We start from the raw sequence: 21428 nt of genomic DNA, 5'->3' as shown, positions 1-21428 counted from the left end.
TGCTCAGAGTTTGCTCAGCCCATCACGGTCATCCGTGAACTGGAAGAAGTTTTACTCCAAGGAGAACGGCTGCTTGGGAGTCAGAGAGGCCTCCTAATCTTACAGCTCTCCAGAACCAAAGCACTGGCACGTATATACTGTTATCACAACACACTGATTAAGCCAAAAAATAAAACAGCCTTACTAACGGTTCTTTATCACAACTCACATCTTACCCCTTTCACGTTTGGAATCTCAAAGTACTACTCAGACCAAAACCACCTCAGTTTCAAGAGACAATTACAATTCTATAAATCTGCAATAAATAATATATGTTAATTTTTAAAAATTGTGTAGGGGCGCGTGGGTGGCTCAGTCGGTTGAGCCTCCAACTTCAGCTCAGGTCATGATTTCGCAGCTCATGAGTTCAAGCCCCGCGTCGGCTCTGTGCTGACAGCTTGGAACCTGGAGCCTGCTTCAGATTCTGTGACTCCTTCTCTCTCTGCCTCTCCCCCATTCATGCTCGCTCGCTCTCTTTCTCTCTCTCTCAAAAATAAATAAAAACATTAAAAAAATTTGTAAATAAAAATTGTGTAAATTTAGAAATGAAGTAAAGAGAAGACCCTTCGCTTCCCAAGAATCCTAATTGAAAATATTTTGTTCTGCTGTCTAATCCTGCATGCTAGCCTGACCCTGGGTCTGGGCTGCCAGGTTATAGCTCTATTTCTGGGAATAAAGCATCGCATCAGATACTCCTGGGAGCTAAGCTTCAGCCTTATAGTTTGTCTTCCTGTAGAAACTCAAAGAAATAAGTATTTGTCTCTACAGAACCACTTAATGAGAAGGAAAGCAAAGATCTCTTTGTCAACATCCAATTTCCAAAACATTTAACATGATGGCATTCACCAATTTTCAAAATTACAGTAAAAGGCAGACACAGGAATTCTTCTAACAACAAACTTACCTATATCCTATTCCAGACCATATAATCATTTACTGCAAAGGACTAAAACCACATTGGCCTAACACTGCTCTAAGGACTTCACAAATTGATATGAATAAAGCACTGTAATCCTCTCAAATACCTGTGTTAGCTGGAAGAAGTTTAGTTGAATACACTGACCATCTTTTATACAATATTTTTCTATACTGCGCATATGTGGTTCATAAGTTAAAAATAACACCTTCAAATACAAAAGCAAAATATGCAAAAAAACAATCTTCATGTGGGAAATGCAATCAAAACCACAATGAGATACCACTTCACACCTATTAAGATGCCTATAATCCAAAAACACAGAAAACAGCAGCTATTGGCAAGGATGTAAAAAACAGTGAGGCCGTGGTGGAAGACAGCACAGCAGTCCCTCAAAAACTTAAACAGAGTTACCATATGATCCAGCAATTCCACTCCTAGGTGTATACTCAAAAGAACTGAAAGCAACAACCTGAGCAAATGATTTTTTCCTAGTGGCATCACTCCCAATAGCCAAAAGGTCGAAACTCAAATGCCCCAATGACGGGTGAACAGACGAACAAAATGTGGCATATGTACACAACTGAGTATTATTCAGCCTAAAGAACACATGTTACAACATGGATGAATCTTGAGGACATTATGCTAAGTGAAATAAGCCAGGCACAAAAGGACAAATATTGTGTAATGCCATTTAAATGAGGTACCTAGGATAGTCACAATCAGAGACAAAGTAGAAATAGTGGTTATCAGCAGGGATGCCTGGGTGGCTCAATCGGTTAATCCAACTTCAGCTCAGGTCATGATCTCACAGTTCATGAGTTTGAGCCCTGCATCAGGCTCTATGCTGACAGCTCAGAGCCTAGAGCCTATTTCAGATTCTCTGTCTCCCCCTGTCTGCCCCTCCCCAGGTCCGGCTCTGGCTCTCTCTCTCTCTCCCCTCCAAAATAAACATTAAAAAAAAAAAAAAAGCAATAGTGGTTACCAGGGCCTAGAGTAAAAAAAAGGGGAAGAGGAATAGTTGCTTAATGGATATAGAGGTTCAGTTTGGGATAAAAGAGAAGTTCTGGGAATGGATAGTGGTGATGTCTGCACGATAATGTGAATGGACTTAATGCTACACTCAAAAAGGTGTTAAAATGGCAGACTTTATGTCCATGTATTTTACCACAATAGAACATAAAAAATGTTTATTATTTTTTTTAGTATATGAAATTTATTGTCAAATTGGTTTCCATACAACACCCAGTGCTCATCCCAAAAGATGCCCTCTTCAATACGCATCACCCACCCTCCCCTCCCTCCCACCCCCCATCAGCCCTCAGTTTGTTCTCAGTTTTTAAGAGTCTCTTATGCTTTGGCTCTCTCCCACTCTAACCTCTTTTTTTTTTTTTTATGTTTAAAATGATTTTATTACGCTGCCTCCACAAATATATTGAAACAACGATGAGAAAGTAGTTTGCTTCACAATCAAGATCACATTTTTGAAGTCTCAAGTTACACACTTTAATAGCCAAGAAAAGGCCTCTTATTTAATAACCTAGAGAGAAAAATGGAGTTGGAGTTTCTAAGGACATAAGTTCATCAACCCACAAAATACCTACTAATTAAGTCCCACCCCTCACAAATGTCAGCATGCATCAATGCTATAAAACCATTTATAGCAGTTAGACTAAGTTTAGAAACTATCTAAATTTTTATTAAACTAATAAAATTGTAAATTTTATAATCTAATGCCTCATGAGCCACAGAGGTCACAATCAAGTTTACTGATCTCAACGGTGAATAACTCTCCATTCTTCCGTCTCCCATTGCCACGTGTCACATATGCTTTCTTAACTCTGAGTAGGGGGAAGGGAGCCATAAAATATGGGTACTGGTTTAATGGAATCTTATAGACAGAATTACACCCACTGTTCTATCAAGTTCAGATTCCTGGGAAAACACACGATAGATGACATGGCAGAATTGGCATTCTACAAAGACTAGTTAGATGAAAGTGTTAGGACCAAGTGAAAAGTGGAGAATTTTTCTCTGCTTGGATTAAGAAGATGAAGCTTAAAAATTCTAAGCCTGCAAAATATGCACAGGAACACAAAATACATTAGAATGTGTGTGTTCTTCTTTCTGTAACTCTTCTGAGCAAAGCCTTTTCTGTCTATGGCATGTCTGCACTAAGAGCTCCTGGTTAGCTCAAATCCACATGTCACGTAACACAGGCAGGCTGGACAGGTCGTTCATTCCAGAGATTACTCAGATCTCAGTTTTATACGTGCATATCCATCCCAACTATTGACGTGGGATGTCTCAAATGTAGGGAAAGTCTGTGAAACAGTCAAGTGGCTGGACAGACACTCTTCTCTGGTAATAAACTCCATCTACAAATAAAAGGAGGCCAATGTGACCGTTGTTCTGTTCTTTGTAGATGGGAGTTTATTTTGGCTCATCTAACAATCTTCTACATGTTTCCTTTAGTCCCCTGATGTAGAATAAATTTAAAAATACCAAGATGGGGCTCCTGAGTGGCTCTGTTGGTTAAGTTTGTGACTTCAGCTCAGGTCACGATCTCACGATTTGGGAGTTCAAGCCCTACATCAGGCTCTGCACTGACAGTGAAAGGCCTGCTTGGGATTTTCCCTCTCTTTCCCTCTCTCTCTCTCTCTCTGCCCCTCCCCCATTCATGCTATCTCAAAGTAAATAAAACTTTAATTAAAAAAAAAAACAAGGAGGGGCACCTGGGTGGCTCAGTCGGTTAAGTGTCCGACTTCAGCTCAGGTCACAATCTCGCCGTCAGTGAGTTCGAGCCCCGCATCGGGCTCTGGGCTGATGGCTCAGAGCCTGGAGCCTGCTTCCGATTCTGTGTCTCCCTCTCTCTCTGACCCTCCCCCCATTCATGCTCTTTCTCTCTCTGTCTCAAAAATAAATAAACGTTAAAAGAACAAAAAAGAAACCAAGGCAATCTGTATTTTTTAAAAAAGCAGAAATTAAGACTGTCCCAGCTTTTTAAAAATGTACAAACTGGGGCGCCTGGGTGGCTCTGTCGGTTAAGTGTCTGACTTCAGCTCAGGTCACGATCTCACAGTTCGTGAGTTCAAGCCCCTCATCGGGCTCTGTGCTGACAGCTCAGAGCCTGGAGCCTGCTTCGGATTCTGTGTCTCCCCCTCCCTCTGCCTCTCCCCTGCTTGTGCTCTGTCTCTCTCTCTCTCAAAAATAAATAAACTTAAAAAAATTTAAAAAAATGTACAAACTTCTTCAGATGTCTGCACATTCATCCAATGAGACAGAGGATGCTAACATTACTACACAACAACCTCCTGTTAAGGTTTTGTAGTAGATTAAATATAGCTAGAAATACTTTGATACCCCTTCCACTGAAAGGTGGATCTAATTCCACAGCCAGCGGGTCTGGGCTGGCTCTCGAGGCTTGTGTGAACAACAGAATGAGGGAAGGAACTTTCCGGGATGGGAGAGGGCAGGGCAAGAAGCCTCGCAAGCCTGGGCCTACCGAGACACCGTGTAAGAAGTGCCACTGCCCTGAGGATGCCACGCTAGAGAGACCACACTGAGAGATGACCTCCAGTCCCCAGCTGCATCTCCGGACACCCCACAACAGACGAGCCGTCCTTGCTCTTAGCGGCCTGTCTAAATCCCTGGCCCACAGAACCGTGAGAAACCATAACAAAATCGTGTTGATTTAAGCCAGTAAGTTTGGGGATAACTTGTTATACAGTTACAGATTTTAAACTCTCTTCTTTCAATAACCAAGGCTGCAACTAAAGCAGCTATTATTTATGCAAGATTCATAGAAAGCCTTGAATGCTAGAAAATGATTCGTTACTAGCAACAATACTGAGATGGCAAATTTTATCCATTTCGGTGGAAAAAGAGGGAAGAAGCTGGGAAGGATGTGAGAGTTACTCACTCCTCTTGAAGAGGCTGTGGAGGACCAGGCAGGCGCCTGCCTCATGTCTACTCCATGAAAGAGTGCACCCCAACCCAAAGTTCTGTCTGCACCACCTTCCAGCACATGAGGAAAGGTAGAGGCCGTGTGAGAAGAGACGAGACTGTTAGCAGCGTGTGAAAGCTGTACCGTCCGTGACTGCAGCACCATTCAGAGGAGGGACAGCGACACTCAGCCGCTCCGAGACCGCCCAGGTGCATTTCTGCTAGGATCGCAGCCTCACTTCCTTCCGAACTTAGTGTGGCTACAAGTGTGGGGATAAGGTGATTCATCAAGGTGAATGTGGCCGAAAGAACCATCTTAAAACCAGGGTAAGTGCACTCTAGCTACTGAATGGGGGCGGGGAGAGAGGGCAGACAGTTCACTGAGCCCGCGTGTATTCTCTACCACCACGGCCCCCAGACCGGACTTGGCCACAGCGACTGCAGCTACGCAAGTTCTCCTCACCATGACACTTGTGCACTAACGGCAGTGACCGGTGCAGAGTAGGGGTGGACTACAACTGGGTGGGTGGAGCACGATGACAGATGGGAACACCACTGTATCTTTCCGTGCATTTTGCGGAACTCTGTGAATTCATTACAAATGTAAAAACCATTAAAATTGTTGAAGTTGTCTTTTCCAGAGAACTGAACTCGTAGGATGTGCAATTAGGGAAGTTGGCAAAAGAATGCTAAGGGCGGACGCCTGGGTGGCTCAGTCAGTTAAGCGTCCAACTTCGGCTCAGGTCATGATCTCACAGCTTGTGAGTTCGAGTCCCGTATCGGGCTCTGTGCTGTCAGCTTAGAGCCTGGAGCCTGCTTCAGATTCTGTGTCTCCCTCGCTCTCTCCTTCAAAAATAAATAAACATTAAAAGAAAAAAAGAAGGCTGATAAAGAAGGCTACTGAGGAGGAGAGCAGTGGAGAATGGAAGACAAGCGAGGGCAGCAGTTTTCACTCCAGGAAAACGTCACTGGCCTTGAGGTTTTCCTTGTAAAACTGCCTTCAGGTTGCTGCTTTCAACGTGAATAGCGCCATGTGTAGGTGGCATGTGCAGCCGACACGTGGACAGGTGGGAACTATATTGGACCACAAACTACAAAGGTATGGAAGGCCGGACAAAGGTATGGACAGCCTTCAGCTCCGGTGGGGAAACATTCCTGGAAGCATGCAGAAATGGAAGCTTACAGAGTTCAGAAAGGATCCCTGACAGTGACTTATCGGTTGGTAAATATGACAGATTGAGAAACACTGCATTAGGAGGACTGTGTTTAGCGCCACCTGTTAGAGGAGGCACCTTCCCTAACTAACAAAGCCACACACCACGGCTGCCATGAGGCACCCTCTCTGTACGCATGATGGCCTCTTCCACAAGAAGTACTCTCCAAACACTATGGGATCATGTTGTCGCTTCGAGGACCAGCAGTGCATTTCAATAATTTGATACTCCCCTCCCCAAAAGACAATTATATCGGGGTAACGTCATGTCTCTTTACTATCCCAACAAGATATTCCTAATACGAAACAAAAACTTCCCCAACTCTTAGACTGTAGATGGCTCACTTCAGTGACCAAAGTTAAGTTTTCAATTTTCTGATCCTAAGCAAGGTACTATCTCAACTCCGTATCCGACTCCTGCTGGTCCTCAAACAAATCATAAATTGGAACTCAACTACGAACAACTACTCAAATAAGAAAATGGTTTCTAATTTACGACTTTTTCCATTCTATCAAACATCATCCATACGTTTGCACCAATTTATACCCCACACACACACACACATAACTTAGTTAATCTGGACTATAAACGGTCTGATTTTAAAAGAATAATAAATACACCTACTCAGCATTTCCTCATTGAAGATTCAATTCAAATATATACTGTTCTATGCTTTTCAAAAGAAGCAATTCCTTTTATGATTTCCAAAAAAGTTGTGCCTAGACTATATAGCTACAAATACTGTTAAAGTAGCTGAAAAATAGAAGTCCTACAAGACAAAAAAAAAACAAAAACAAAAACAAAAAACAACTTCCTAATGTACTTTGTTTTAAAGTAATTTATCATATTGGTATTTTTCAGAGCCATGTCTAAAAAGCCTAAGCATAGGAAATTTTAAGTGATTTTGTATGATATATGCAATGCTGACCAAAAAAAAAAAAAAAAAAAAAAAAAGGGACACGATGTCTAAACCTTTGGGGAACTTAAAATCTAGGCGGAAAGGTCAATTTTATAAGTTAAAAATATTTCAAAGTAATACTTTTGAAAAAAAACAGAAAAAAATCATAGAAGTACCAAATTTACAGCACAGAATATACATGTTACTGGAATTCAGAAGCAGCAAAGAATCACAGGCGCAATTCCAGAAAACACCATGCAAGAGGTGATGCCATAGGCCAGCTCTGACTGGGAGGCATGATGTACGAAAAAAGTGGGAAAAAGGGATTTTGAGTCCCAAGACCTACTGGAGGCCAGGCTCCATCCGTCACTGTGAGGCAGGTGAGATGATTAAATACTACTTTAGGAAGACATACTGGCAAGAGTATCCTCCAACAGGTAAGAGGTAGGAAGGCTGACAGAAGTGGAATCCGTTAGCAATAAAGTCCCAAGAGAGAACGGTGACAGCAAGGATGAGGGAAGAGTAGATTCAGGGTAGGAGGGGAAAAGAGAATTAGGGTCATCAAGCAAATCAGAGTGGTAAGAAGTAAAATCGCTCCCTGAGAGAACCAGATTAGCCTGGAAGATTTTTTTTTTTTCCTGAATCAACGATTCACGCTTTTCACACACATCGCATTTAAAGAAAGCGTCAGTGGCTGTTCTAGGAAGACACACCACTGGCGCGCGCACACGTCTCCTCAATGGCTTTCACAGCAGCGTGTTGACAACCTACTCCTCTCACCAGACTGTCAAGGTCCCCTGTAATCCAAACCCTATCAGCTCTTCCAACTTTTGCATTTCTGTTCATCCACTGCAAATTGTGCTATTCCCTCTTTGAACGATGGACAGATCAAATGATATATACAACTCACCCTTGTCTGCCAAGCATTTTCACACACGTGATCAGGTTTATCTTCACAGCAATTACATGCAAGAAACGGCGACGATACCCCTACTTTATTCGGAGCAGCCTGAAACTTGTGAAGACCAAACAACTTGCCAAAGTGACCTTTTTAAAACCTAAATCTGACCTCAAATAAATTACTTCTTGAATAAGCATGAAACACTCCGAACGAGCCAAGACATTTAGAGGGGAAAATGAGGGGCCAAATGTTCCCTGGAGCATAGGAAGAACAGAAGGGAAATGGACTATGGGGCACCCAGCAGCTCTGCCACCTAAAACACAAACACGCTTCCAGAGTGACTGTTTACATAGACTGCATGAAGGAGGCTTTTGTGACAAGGCATCCTCTGTTACAAGTCCTCCATGATGAAAAAAAGTTGATAAAAGTGAAGCTCAGTCTGCTTCCGGGGTAGTGCAGGTCTTTTTTTGCTCTTACCAAAAAGAAAAAAAAAAAAATTAATACCTCAAAGACAAAAATAATCAGCTTAAAAATTAGCCAATTTAATAGCTTCTATAGAAAAAGTATAAAACGTTCCTTTAAGTGCATGGATTCCAAGCTGTGCTCTGAAGTAACAAACAATCATATAACTTAAAAAAAAACCTGCAAAATAGCTTTAAATTATAGGCCAGTTTCCTAGCTAAATGTGAAAACCGGATAAAGATTTAAGTATGGTTGCCTGGGAGTTAATGATAATCCAAATATGGAATACATATATTCCCCTATTCCTATCCCCAAACCCAATATGGAGAAAATATGTATTTCAATAATTTGTGACCCAGAGAAATGCTTCCTTTGGGTTTATTTGTAACACACTGGATCTTTATAATGTAAATATTAAAAATAACTGCCCCAGGGGCACCTGGCTGGCTTAGTTAGCAGAGCACATGATTCTTGATCTCAGGGTCATGAGTTCCGGCCCCACAATGGGCAGGGAGCCTACTTAATTAAAAAAATAAAAATAACAAATAAATAACAGCCCCAAATACATGGCTCAAACACTACCTTTCCAATTACCCATCCTTCCTGAACACCAATCAATTTAGAGGTATGATAATAGAGAATATGAAAAATATTGCATCATATGGACTTTTATTAAGTGGTGAAGAGAAAAAAAAACACGTCCGTTCCTGAAAACCACTGATTTAACCATCTGGATGGTGGCATCTCAGTGGAAAAGAAAAATGCATTGAGCATCATTCTCAAGAGAACGTTCATGCTCAAGACAGGATGCGAATTATTTTGCATCTTATCTCATTAATGCAATCACCACAACCTGAAATGAAAGTTACTATCCCCATTTCGAAGATAAAACTGAAGCTCAGGGACTTAAGTAGCCTGGTTAATGTCACAGAGCGGCAGAGTAGGAATTTAAGCCAAGTCTAGTGCTAAACGGGCTATCACCCTTCAAGGCCTTTGGTAGCCTCTAAGGCACACTTCCCGTGCCCTGCCCCACAAAAATATCATAAAAGGTGTAGATATACCATACTAGTTAATTTGAGGAAAAGAAGTTGCTTCCTTCCCATCTCCACCACCCTCTCCTCCTACTGTGGTCTAAGAAAGACTTTCCCTACACAGTGGAGGATCTCAGTCACTCCCATTTTTCTACTAAAATAATCACTAACTCTGATATTCTCAAAGCCTCTTTCAAATGGCATTTATTAGCTGAGCTGCTTGTATACTTCGCTGCAGCCAAACCAACCTAAAATTTCCTATAAAAGGCACGGCTGCTTCTGCTCCCCACTCCCAGTCTGTGAGACGGTCTACCCACTCTTCTCCCATCACCCTCCAGACAAGACTTCACTTTTACCGATAATTGCCAACATTTATTGAAGATCATGCGTCAGACGTTATTCTTCAAGCACTCGTTCGTTTAATCCTCACAATCTCACCTAAGTACTGTTATTATCCCCACAGTAGGAGTGAGGAAAGCCTTCTTAGCGCCCACTGCTCCAGCGACACTGTTCATTTAAAAATCCCCCAGCAGTGGCCAACAACTAAATAAAAGTATTTACTACCTGGGAGATTAGAGCCATTCTTAAAAATCACTTTCAGAAAGAAAGCATCTTATTAGTGCCTAATATAATAACAGCAGAAATCCTGACCGCTGACTTTTCTCTTATTTTTAGACAGTGCTCTCATAGGATAGCTGCCACATACACATGCTGGTTATCTCAGAGTAGGAGCCTTTATGCCAAAACTCTTTTTGAAGTCTTCTTTTCCAGGTCCCAACACTACCAGTACACTACGTGTTCTATTCAAATGAGTTGAGATTACTGCTCTGTCAGGTACCACGTGGCTAATTCACCTGTGCCATGAGGAAGCCACAATTTTGCAAAATTTCCTTTTTTTTTTAGTATCTTGATTGATTTTTCTAAGGAAAGGACCCACGGCCACTTAATACTTTTTTGAATTCAAGTATGTTTTCTGTGAGTCCAAATAACATTAAATAATATCTACTGCACTAAATACTATCTGAAAATTTCAGTTTCTAAGCTTTATTCAAGCTATCTGCCAAGCAACTATGTTTTGAGGATACTGAAAACACGACCTGCAGAGAACACAGCCATACCAACAATATTAACCACTAACCACTACTATGATAGCTTATGTATTTTATGTTTTTCTGCCTTTGTGCTGTTCATTGGGGGCTAAATCTCCAAATGCAGAATATCCATTTTGATGAACAGAGCGTCCTTATGCATGCAAAGATAGGAAGCTTGGCGGTCTTTCCTCTTTTCAATGAAACAGCAACAAAACTAGTATCTTTTAAAATAGTTTTTTGTTGCTACTGTTAACAAACCACTAAGTTTGGGTCCCCACTAATAAGGGACCCATTTTTAAAACTGATTTTTTCCAGGTATGCTACATATGCAGTGTGTAACTTTATTAACACAGAACTACGTCAATCGCACAAACTTCCTAAAACACTTAATACTGTATGTTGAATTTTATGTAAGTGACTGGCAGTCCACAGCACTTGAAGAACATGAACTTCACGCACAAGTCTCCTAAAGGCAATACTTAAGCTATAATCCAATGTAACATTTACTCTAAATCACATAACAAAACTCAAGACATGTTACTTTTAAATATATCTACTTAAATCTTTCATTTGTCTAAAATGAACTAATTAGCATATTCTAGTGGTAAGTTTGTGGACTGTCACCTCGACTATTTGCATCCTAACGACGGTATGTCACCACACACTTGCTGGCACTGGTCAACCTGAAAGGCATATAATTAACATAAAATTCGTATTAAAGCACAGATTCTACTAGTTTTTTTTACACAAAACTTTCAAAAAGAAGCTGTTGCATATTAGGTATCGAATACAAGTCTTGAAAGAGCCAGAAACGCTATTCCGGGCCAGTACACTTATTCTAATGGAAAAGGAAATTAATTCCACTTTATGTGCGTTTTGTATGGATCAAAGTAATAAGAAACGGAATGATTCCTGGCGGAAAGTTACACACGTGTCTGAAAGGTTACTTCCGGGGCAATGAAAGGCTGCCACACGAATTTCCCCTTGCCTTGCTCGGAGCACAGCGTCCACGTGGTTCTCCACTCAGCCCCGCGCCCGGGCCTAGCCCTCGGAGGCCTAAGGGAGCCCCCCGGGAGGCGCGGCCCGGCCTCAGCCCGCCCCCCCAGGGGCGGGGCCGGCGCGCCAGTCACGTGGGCGGCCGCAGCCGCCATCTTGCAGGGAGGGGGAGGGGAGGCGCCCCGAGGGATGGGTCCCCAAACGGGTCCGCCTGTCCGCGGCGGCGCGTGACCCGGGGGCCCTCGGACGCGCAGCGGCGCCTCCTCGAGAGGGACGTGCCACACTCGGGCGCCTCGCTGCAGACTCCGAGGTGGGCCCTCTCCCGCCGGCCGCGCACAGCCGGCGGAAGGCCGAGGACCAGCTGGTCTGGACTGCAGCGAATGAAAATGCAAATCTACCCACCCCCATCAACTGCCTTTAGAGTGACAGCTTGGGAGCAACAAAATCCGCGGAAATGTCTTCAAGGCCAGAACAAGCCACAGATGAGGGCCACGGAGTCCACGCTAACAAGCGGAAAGTGCGGGCTCAGAACAATTTAATGAGACGCGAATGATTTGCTACGGTAACCCTATGCTAACCGAGAAAAAAGTTCATCACGCCACCGATGTCTAAAAATAGCCTTCAGCGTCACCTGTAGTACGTGTATCCCCTATGATTTATTCACTCATTTCAACTGATGGCCCCAGCACAGGGCACTGCCTGAGAAATAATGTCCTGAAATTAATGGCAGAGTGCCCGACCTCACTTTGCCCACTCCTCCCAGCACTCACTGGATGCCAGAAAAGGCCACACACTGCAGTCAAGATAAAAATCTCATTATTCTAGGTTGCACGTATCTCTCCCCTTCTCTAGTCGCCTTCAGACCCTCTCATTACAAGCAAAATTTAAAGGAAAAACAGACTCCTGGCAGTTAAAATCAGAAATCGGTTATCCTTGCGGGAATGATATGAATGGAATGATATAACTGTTCCACTGTGAGACATTTTTACTATATCTACGATCTAAGATTATCTCGGCAATATATAAGAAATTTTAAAAAATAAGACATAAGTATTGCTTCTGATTTCAGGCTTTCTTCTCCAATTTTAACAGTGACTTATACGACTTTTTGGAATTATTTTAGCGAGTAGGCTAGGAGTGGAAAAGGACTTTTACCAACAGTATACACAGTTGCATATTACTAGTAAATACACACTACATGACCAAATTTCAAGTTCGCCAAGAAAATAGAGTAGTAGCATTACTACATTGGAGTTGGATAAAATATATCCTACAATGTGAGTCACTTCATAGAAGCCTCATTTTAAAAAGGAGGGTCTCAGCCTAGATTATTGCCAAATCCCTTCTAGCTCCTGAATTCCTCGATTCGATGGATATGGAGCCCACACAGCCCTTAGAAAAATTACAAAGTCCGGTTTTAGTTCCAGAGTACTGAAAGATACATAAGACACATAAATTGAATTAACTTTCAAGAAGGGAAAGGGAAAAATCCCCTTTTCCAGTAGATCATCCTAGAGATCACCTAAGTTGAAAAGGATGGCAACCAAACTACTACCTTTTAAATAACTGTGCGCCACGAAAATAAAGTTAGTGTACATAGTTTTTACTCTATTGCACACACAGTTTTTACTCTGAAACCTACTCTCCTCCCCTCCATTAAGTTGTTAGGATCAAGGGTTTCATATTGGGCCTAGATTATTATTAGATGCTTTTACAGCTCTACATAATTCCATCTTCGTTTATGTTTGAGACAAGTGATTCACCTGGGTTCTTGTCGACTACATTTTGGTGTTTAACAACTTTTAGAAAACAACATTTATGCCTACATTAAAGGCCCGACAAATACCCCTGCTTCAAATATGTAGGCAAGACTGAAGCCTGATAGAAAATAAATTATGCCAGAGGTAAAGGGCGTGAGCAGCCAGCTCTAAGACAGTTTTTGTTGTTGTTGTTGTTTGGTTTTTTTTAGCCAGACAACCTGCGCTAATACCCATCCAGTTTGAGTCGATTCGCTGCTCTCCACCTCAGGGTTTTTTCTGGGAACATCAAGTTAGAATCAGGAGCCAAAAGACCCTACGACCCCTTTAAACTCAGCATTGCCGGAGCGAAAAGAGCCCCTTTGTGCTGAAGACACGGGCAGCACGCCGGGAGCGCACCTTTAGAACACCTCTGCGAGGGGATAAGGCAGAGCTTTAAACTGTAACCAGAGCGCCAGATGGCGAGAAAGAGAAGGCGCTGCCCGGGGCCAGACTGCAGCTAATAGTCTCCTTTGCGCTTTGCCTTTCCCAGCACCTGGGGCGAGAGATGCTCCAAGTCAAAAATGTCCCGAGACCTTGCCTCGGAGAGGGGGACCGGGCTGAGAGCCCCATGTTTCCCGTGGCAACTCCGGCACGGAAGAGACTTCTAGAGCATTCTGTTATGGCGGGTGCCTGAGTGTGCATGGCGGGGGGGGGGGGGGGGGGGGGGGGGGGGGGGGGGGGGGGGGGGGGGGGGGGGGGGGGGGGGGGGGGGGGGGGAGAAGGGTGGGAGAGTGGAACTGAACCGCCCAGCAGAACGAAGATTAGTTAGTGTTACGGGCTGGGAGCCGTGGGGTGGGTATTCCGAGCCACCTGCGCCGGGTTGAGGCTCGGCCAAGAGGTATCCGAAAGCCAGGCCGGGGAGGCCGCCGGGGCGGTGACCGCAACGCGGGTGCACGGAGGCTCGCGCGCCTTACCTGGGCCCGGGGGCCGGCAAAGTTGCACGGCTCCACCTCCACCTCTGCGTCCTCGGGCCCCCCGCGGAGCGCGGTGCGGAGCCTCTCCAGGTGCTCCCTCAGGGTGACCCGCTGGTGGAAGGAGAACGCCGGGTGCAGCGAAGCCATGGTGAAAAGCAGCAGCAGTTCCTCCTGGGCCCTGAAGCCCAGCCCGCCGCCGGGCCGGGGCTCGGCGCCGCTGCCTTCCGGGCCGGAACCGTCCTTCTCTGCGTCCTCCTCGCCTTCGCCGTCCTCCCCGCGCTCGCCGGGCTCGTCCTCCGCGCCGCCCCGCGAACCCTCGCCCCGAACCGCGCGCAGACTCTTGAGCACCGAGTCCACCTGGGGCAGGAGGCGGTGCAGGCGACCGGCGGCCTCACGGTTCTCCGAGCCCAGCAGCGCCAGGTAGACGATGAGGCGCGAGCGCACGGCGGGCTCTCGGAAGTCGGCCAGCGGCCCGGGGTCCGAGAGGCCGTTGGCCTTCGCCTCCGAGTCGCGCAGGTAATGGTAGTCCTTGCGCGCCAGGTCCTCCAGGCACGAACCGAGGAAGCGCAGCTCCAGCGGGTTACACAGGTCCAGCAGCCCGCACATGAACTCCAAGCGCTGCGCCGAGCCCAGCACCAGCCCAAACCACTCGTACACCCGCTCCTGCTCGCGCAGCGCCGCCGCGGGCCCGCCGCCGCCGCCCGGCATGCCCGCCCCCGCCGCTGCTCCGCCAGCAACAGGCGGCCCGAGCCCCCGGGGAGGCGGCGGCGGCGGCGGCGGCGGCGGCGGGGGGCCCCGCGGCGGGCCCGCGGGAGGCGGCGGCGGGGGTCGGCAGTCCCGGCGGCGGCGCGGCGGCGCCTTAGCGCCCGGCCGTGCGTCTGCCTCGGGCTCCTCCGCCTCGGGCGGCGGCTCCACGGGGTGCGTCGGCTTCAGCGGCAGCTTCATCCTCAGCATCCTCGGCTAAGGCGGCGCGGACATGCGAGCGGGGGCGGGCAGGCGGGCGGGGCCGGGAGGGGGGGCGGGGGCCGAGGCGGCGGCGCTGCCGTCAAGAGCTGGGCCCCTCCATGCCGCCGGGGGAGGGCCGGGGCCGGGGCCGGGGCCGGGGGCGGGTCTCGGCCGGCTAGGGGGGCGGTGGCCGGCCGGCGGGGTCGCTGGCGTCGTCTTCCCGGGCCGGAGGCGGGGCGTGCCCGCGGCGGCTCCTCCCCCTGGGCTCCGCGCCGGCTCTAGGAGCCCGAGTGCGGGTGGGAGCAAGCAAGCGAGTGTATTCTCCTTCCTCCTCCCTCTCTCCCGTCGTCCGCACTGGGCTGGGGCGGCGGCGCCTGAGCGGTTCCCTCGCGAGCCGGTGTGGACCCAGCGGCTGGGAGAGGAGGAGGAGGAGCGGCCGGGCCGGGCGGAGACGCTTGCGGACTCCGCGCAGGCACCTCAGCCAATCAGAGGCCAGAGTTGACGGTTGCGTAGTTCTCCCCGCCCCCAAGGGCTGCCTCTTCGAGAAGCCACGCCCAACTGCTACGCGACCGCCCCTCTCTCTCGGCGGCTTCCGCGCGGTCCTAATATCTGGTCTTTGCCAGCTTAGGGTAGGACGTTGGTGGGACGGTGGGGCGGTGGCTGGATCGCTAGGTGCGCCGAGCGCGGCGAGTATCTTGCGAGGTCCACGTGAGAGGACTAACGGGGGTCATTTCACGTTTTCCAAGGGCCCTAGCCCTGTTTTTGACTACTGACTCCCCTGCTCTGTCTCCTCGCCTGGGCCACCGCCCCACCTCGGCCAGCGCCGTTCGCCGCACTGAACGTGTCCTAGGAGTGGAGGTTCTTCTGAAGTGAGCGCGCTGACCCAAGGCGAGCTCTTTCAGTCTCCACAGCCTGGCCGACTTTCGGGTAGTCAGCAGTGGCATAATTCCCACCACAACTTCACAAGGATCGGTTGTGTTGACTCTCTGAGTTGCAGATCGGGGAACTGGCTCGGGAGGCAGGATTGTGGCTGTGGTTAGGGGGCCCGGACGCCTCAAAGCTGAGCGAGCGCCCACGGCGTGTGCCGGCTGCAAGGTGCGGAGATGGGGACGCGCGGCCCTGGGGGCGCGGAGGCGACGCGACCCGAGGAGTTCCGCGGCCTCTGGGCGGAGTGGGGGGCGTGCTGATGTGGACGCCCCTGGCCTAACGGTTACCTCTGATCTGTAACGCTTTGGGGAAATAATTTCCACGACAGTTTAGCAAAAGTCCCTCTCCGCCCGCGCCTCCATCTTCTGGGGATCGGTTTACTTGCTAAATAACGTTTCTGTGCCTGACGCCAACATTTTGGATCCTTGTGCCCGTGTAAATTCCCTGTGATTCGAACTTAATAAGATACCACCTTGACAGGCTCTCAACTTTATTTATTTTTGTTTAGTTTTTTTATATTTTAAAGGTTTGAGTACCTTCAAAATGTCTTTCTCACATTATGGCTTTTTTTTTTTTTAATATAGCCCCAATTTTTAGTACCTATCTGGATTTTTTGAAGGTTAATTTGAAAAGGTGGGATTACTTTTAAATCCTTTTTGTTTTAAGTCTTACTACAGCTGTATAGTAGGAGTATGTAAAAAACAGAAATGACACTGTAACTCTGACATATTGGGGCATCTGTGGGAGAGCATTCGCTGAGCCCTTTTTCTCACGTTTATGCCCTAGGAAGCTAATTTATAATTCAGTAAAAGGTTGAACTGAAGCCTAAAATCAGTTTCAGCAATAAAGCAGGGAGAAGGAATTATTTTCAACACATTTAAGATTGACAAAGCATATGAGAGCCCTTCTTCCAGGTAATTTACTAATTCTTTACATTCTTTGCATGTTACGTAGAAATCATTACAAGCAGGAGAAAACTTTGTTAAGGACTGTTAATTAACAATCCTTGCTCCCTATTGCTGTCTGTCAGCTTCAACTTCCCTGGAATCTTCTACTCTATCTCATCTACTCCCACATTTCTAAAGCTCAGGGTGAAATACCTTAGGCAACCAATAATCGTCTTAGTCTGGCTGGATACAGGTCTGTATTGAGTCACCTGTCCAGATTGGGATATGTGTGTAGTAAGGTAATACTTAACCTTGGGAGGCATTTTTCCAAGTAACTCAGGCAAAAGGTCTTTACATTTTCCTTGGCAACAGGAAGCCATTTGGTAGGAACTCTCAACAATACTTGACCCATAAATTTTATATTAGAATTGAGATTTGTAAAAATACTAATGTTGACCTTTGTCCTTCTATCTTTGGCCAATATTAGAAAATTCAGTGATCCCAGCTTTTGAATATATATGACATGTATAAAATGATTTAATATTCTGGTTATCATCATCCATCAGGTGCACAATTTGCCATTTACCCCCCAGTGCGTTGTTTCAGAGCCCTCTTTCCATACTGTAACTCACTAGACCAGGCCTCAACTTTTTTCCAACTTTTGTATGTGAAAGAGAGAACACGTTCTCTGGGTAAGAAGAATGTACTGCATGCTTTTCTGGGAGCAGCCCAGATGGAAATCCCGGGATGAGATGTAGGCATGTTTCATTGGGAAAACTACCCAGATGATTCTAATAAGACGCCCTAGGAAGGTATTCCTCCCACCAGGCCTACCTACTGAGAACTCCTGATCTAGATTCTCTCGTATTTTACATAATTCCTGGATAATTATTCAGATAGGACAGATATTGGTACTGTGGTAACGGTGGGAGTATGTTTGTATCGAAGTTGTTCACAGAGGAATATGCGCCATAAAAGACATCTTTAAGGACACAAAGTAGTGCTATTGTCTCTTGTCTCTAGATGATATTTAAGGCATATTCAATGTACTATTTAATGCACATTCACTGTGTTTATTTGCTTCTTAGCAATGAAAGATCATATTATTGACATTACTGCCTAAACACTTATATGTAACCAGAAAACTGGTTTCAAGTTATGATTCTACTTTGGATTAAGATACTAGCCAGTGATAGAGGATTGAGCAGAGGCTTTGCAACCCTCCCTTTTGCAATCGGGTTACTGTAAGAAATTTCAGTAAAAGCACAGTTAATTGAATGGTTCAGAGCACACTAATAATGATACCTACTCTGTAAGAAGGATGCCCAAAGACAGCTACTTCTAGCTCAGACGAAACTAGTAATCTCATCCATACCAAGGATTTGTTCTTTCAGTGTTTGTGAGTGTTGACTTACTTGCTCCCTCTCCCACTACATCTGTTTCCTCCATTAGAACAGAAGTATCTTAACATCAGTCTTATTCAATTTTATATTTTGCCATCTGGAACACAGTTGCTGTTAATGAATGTTTGCCGAGTAAACAAACAATAATGCACCAGGAACCAAAAGTAACTGCCAACTACTTCTGGGGTTACCTGAATCTTTCTTTGTTCATATCTAGAAGGGAAAAGAAAACATTTGTGTTCCAACATTGCCAGACTAGTACTAAAACTCATTCTACATGAATTGGCTTAGGTTACATGCCCATTACTGATTATTCAATGGAGCCACAGAAGTGGAATCAGCTTTGTCAGAACAATGTCGGTCCCCCACCCCCGAAAAAATCCAGGTCTGTTGGAAAGAAGCAAGGAAAACATAGATTCTAAGGAAGCAATATGTATGCCCAAAGCCATTGTTCTTACAGTCTATACCTTCGATCACTTAAATTGTCAAGGATTTAAGGTATCTCAAAAATAAATTTTTGTTTAGTTCATATTTTTGTTTAGTTATATCATACATTTAAGAGTTATTAAATAATATCTTTAAAGATTACAGTTAAAAAGCTGTTGGGGCGCCTGGGTGGCGCAGTCGGTTAAGCGTCCGACTTCAGCCAGGTTACGATCTCGCGGTCTGCGAGTTCGAGCCCCGCGTCAGGCTCTGGGCTGATGGCTCAGAGCCTGGAGCCTGTTTCCGATTCTGTGTCTCCCTCTCTCTCTGCCCCTCCCCCGTTCATGCTCTGTCTCTCTCTGTCCCAAAAATAAATAAACGTTGAAAAAAAAATTAAAAAAAAAAAAAAGCTGTTAAGTTCTTGGGAACAACACAGATGAATTATTCATTGGTCTATAACTTAAGGAAAAAATTGTATGTTTAAAATTAAAAAGATATGTCTTGGTAAGGTTTACAAAAGCATGCTATAAGACATGTTTGACATAGAAATCATCAGTATTGATGCTATGACAGTATTCTCATTGGTAAGCTAGGAATCCATGCCCAACATGGGTGTATGGCACCTTTTCTGGAAGATTAGTGTTTGGATAAATTCAGAGTCTCCCTAGAGTTGTGGCTTCATTTGTCAGGAAGATTCTTAGGAACTTAGATTTACCAGGTGGCCCAAGTTCTCCCACTTGTACATTGAAACTTTTGGAGGAGCCCTGGAATCCACCAACCTTTGTTTTTTATTTTTTGTTATGTTTATCTATTTTTTTTGAGAGACAGCACGAGCGGGGGATGGCAGAGAGAGAGGGAGACACAGAATCCGAAGCAGGCTGCAGGCTCCGAGCGGCCAGCACAGAGCCCAATGTGGGGCTCGAACTCACACATTGTGAGATCATGACCTGAGCAGAAGTCAGATGCTTAACCGACTGAGCCACCCAGACGCCCTGAGAATCCACCAATCTTTGAAGCCTGTCTGGAAATAAACTTGATTCTAAAGTAGATTGATTAGGGGGCACCTGGGTGGCTCGGTCGGCTAAGTGTCTGACTTTGGCTGAGGTCATGATCTTGCTCAAGCCCTGCATTGGGCTCTGTGCTGACAGCTCAGAGCCTGGAGCCTGTTTCATTCAGATTCTGTCTGTCTGTCTGTCTCTCTCTCTCTCTCTCTCTCTTTGCCCCTCCCCCACTCACACTCTGTCTCTCTCTCTCTCTCTCTCTGTCTCTCTTAAAAAATAATAAACATAGGGGCGCCTGGGTGGCTCAGTCGGTTAAGCGTCCGACTTCGGCTCAGGTCATGATCTCGAGGTCTGTGAGTTCAAGCCCCGCGTTGGGCTCTGTGCTGACAGCTCAGAGCCTGGAGCCTGCTTCGGATTCTGTGTCTCCCTCTCTCTGACCCTCCCCCATTCATACTCTGTCTCTCTCTGTCTCAAAAATAAATAAACATTAAAAAAATTTTTTTAAAAAATCATAAACATAAAAAATTAAAGTGGATTGATTTGGAAAATCTTCAGGCTACTGGCTCATGCTAGAAATTCAGGAACCAGGGGTGCCTGGGTGGCTAAGTTGGTTGAGTGTCCGACTTGGGCTCAGGTCATGATCTTTTGGTTCCTGTGCTGACAGCTCAGAGCCTGGAACTTGCTTCAGATTCCTCATCTCTCTCTCTGCCCCTCCCCTCTCACACTCTGTCTCTCTATATATATCAAAAATAAATAAACATTTAAAAAAAAGAAAAATTCAGGAACTGGTACTTGCCTGGTTCTATGAGATGTCTGCAAATAGACTTTTTGCCCAACTGTAAAGCCTGTCTACCCAAAAAAGACAACACTGCTGCCTTTTTTTTTTTTTTTTAAATTTTTTTTTAAACATTCAGTTTTGAGAGAGAGCGTGTGAGCTGGGGAGGGGTAGAGAGAGAAGGAGGCACAGAATCTGAAGCAGGCTCCAGGCTCTGAGCTGTCAGGACAGAGCCCGACGTGGGGCTCAAACTCATGAATCATAAGATGATTCAAGTGGCTGAGGTGAAGTCAGCCACTTAACTGACTGAGCCACCCAGGCGCCCTGATAATACTGCCTTCCAGGACCCATGGACGCTAGATTTGAAGTTTCGGAAGTTTGGCTTGCTAGATAGCCAAATAACATACTGCCCCAGTAGTGTTCTCTGGAATGGGATTTGCTGAATTCGTATACTTCTTTAAATATGGTTACATCAAATTATTGGTGGGCTCTTTGTGAACCCAGCTTAAACCCACTGTATCTTATCTTTTTGCATTCAGAAAAGAAGCCTAATTTTTTTCAAGCATCCAGCCTTCTTCCAAAGATCCTATGTGGTTTGAGTGATATCTTTGCAGCTGCATAGATAGATCTTGATCAGTAACCGAATCAGAGTAGCCCACACTTCTTGCCAGTTGGTTTAGAAATCCTGACCTATTGTCGAAAGGACACCCAAGCCAATAAACTCTGTCAGATTGGCACATGAAGGGGTTCCTACTCTGCAAATCCAGCAGAATTTGAGTATCACAAAGAATAACGTACCAGTGAATCAAAAAAGAATCCAAGTCCATAGAGATTCTCAGAGGAAAAACGGTGGACGAAGGT

At 45.7% G+C, this 21428-nt stretch overlaps 1 protein-coding gene across 1 annotated transcript in view; it reads right to left on the bottom strand.

The window, feature by feature from the left end:
• The window catches only part of ZCCHC2 (zinc finger CCHC-type containing 2), a 62116-nt gene extending 46432 nt beyond the window's left edge, over positions 1-15684 (bottom strand). Inside the window, exon 1 of the mRNA XM_043559030.1 lies at positions 14207-15684. Coding sequence (XP_043414965.1) covers positions 14207-15160 — 954 coding nt within the window. The 5' untranslated portion in view covers positions 15161-15684. The remainder of the gene's footprint in view (positions 1-14206) is intronic.
• Positions 15685-21428: the final 5744 nt, after the last annotated feature.

This window comes from Prionailurus bengalensis, chromosome D3 (genome assembly GCF_016509475.1).
Source record: "Prionailurus bengalensis isolate Pbe53 chromosome D3, Fcat_Pben_1.1_paternal_pri, whole genome shotgun sequence".
In the NCBI taxonomy this organism is placed as follows: domain Eukaryota; kingdom Metazoa; phylum Chordata; class Mammalia; order Carnivora; family Felidae; genus Prionailurus; species Prionailurus bengalensis.
This window is presented reverse-complemented; position numbering and strand designations above follow the sequence as displayed.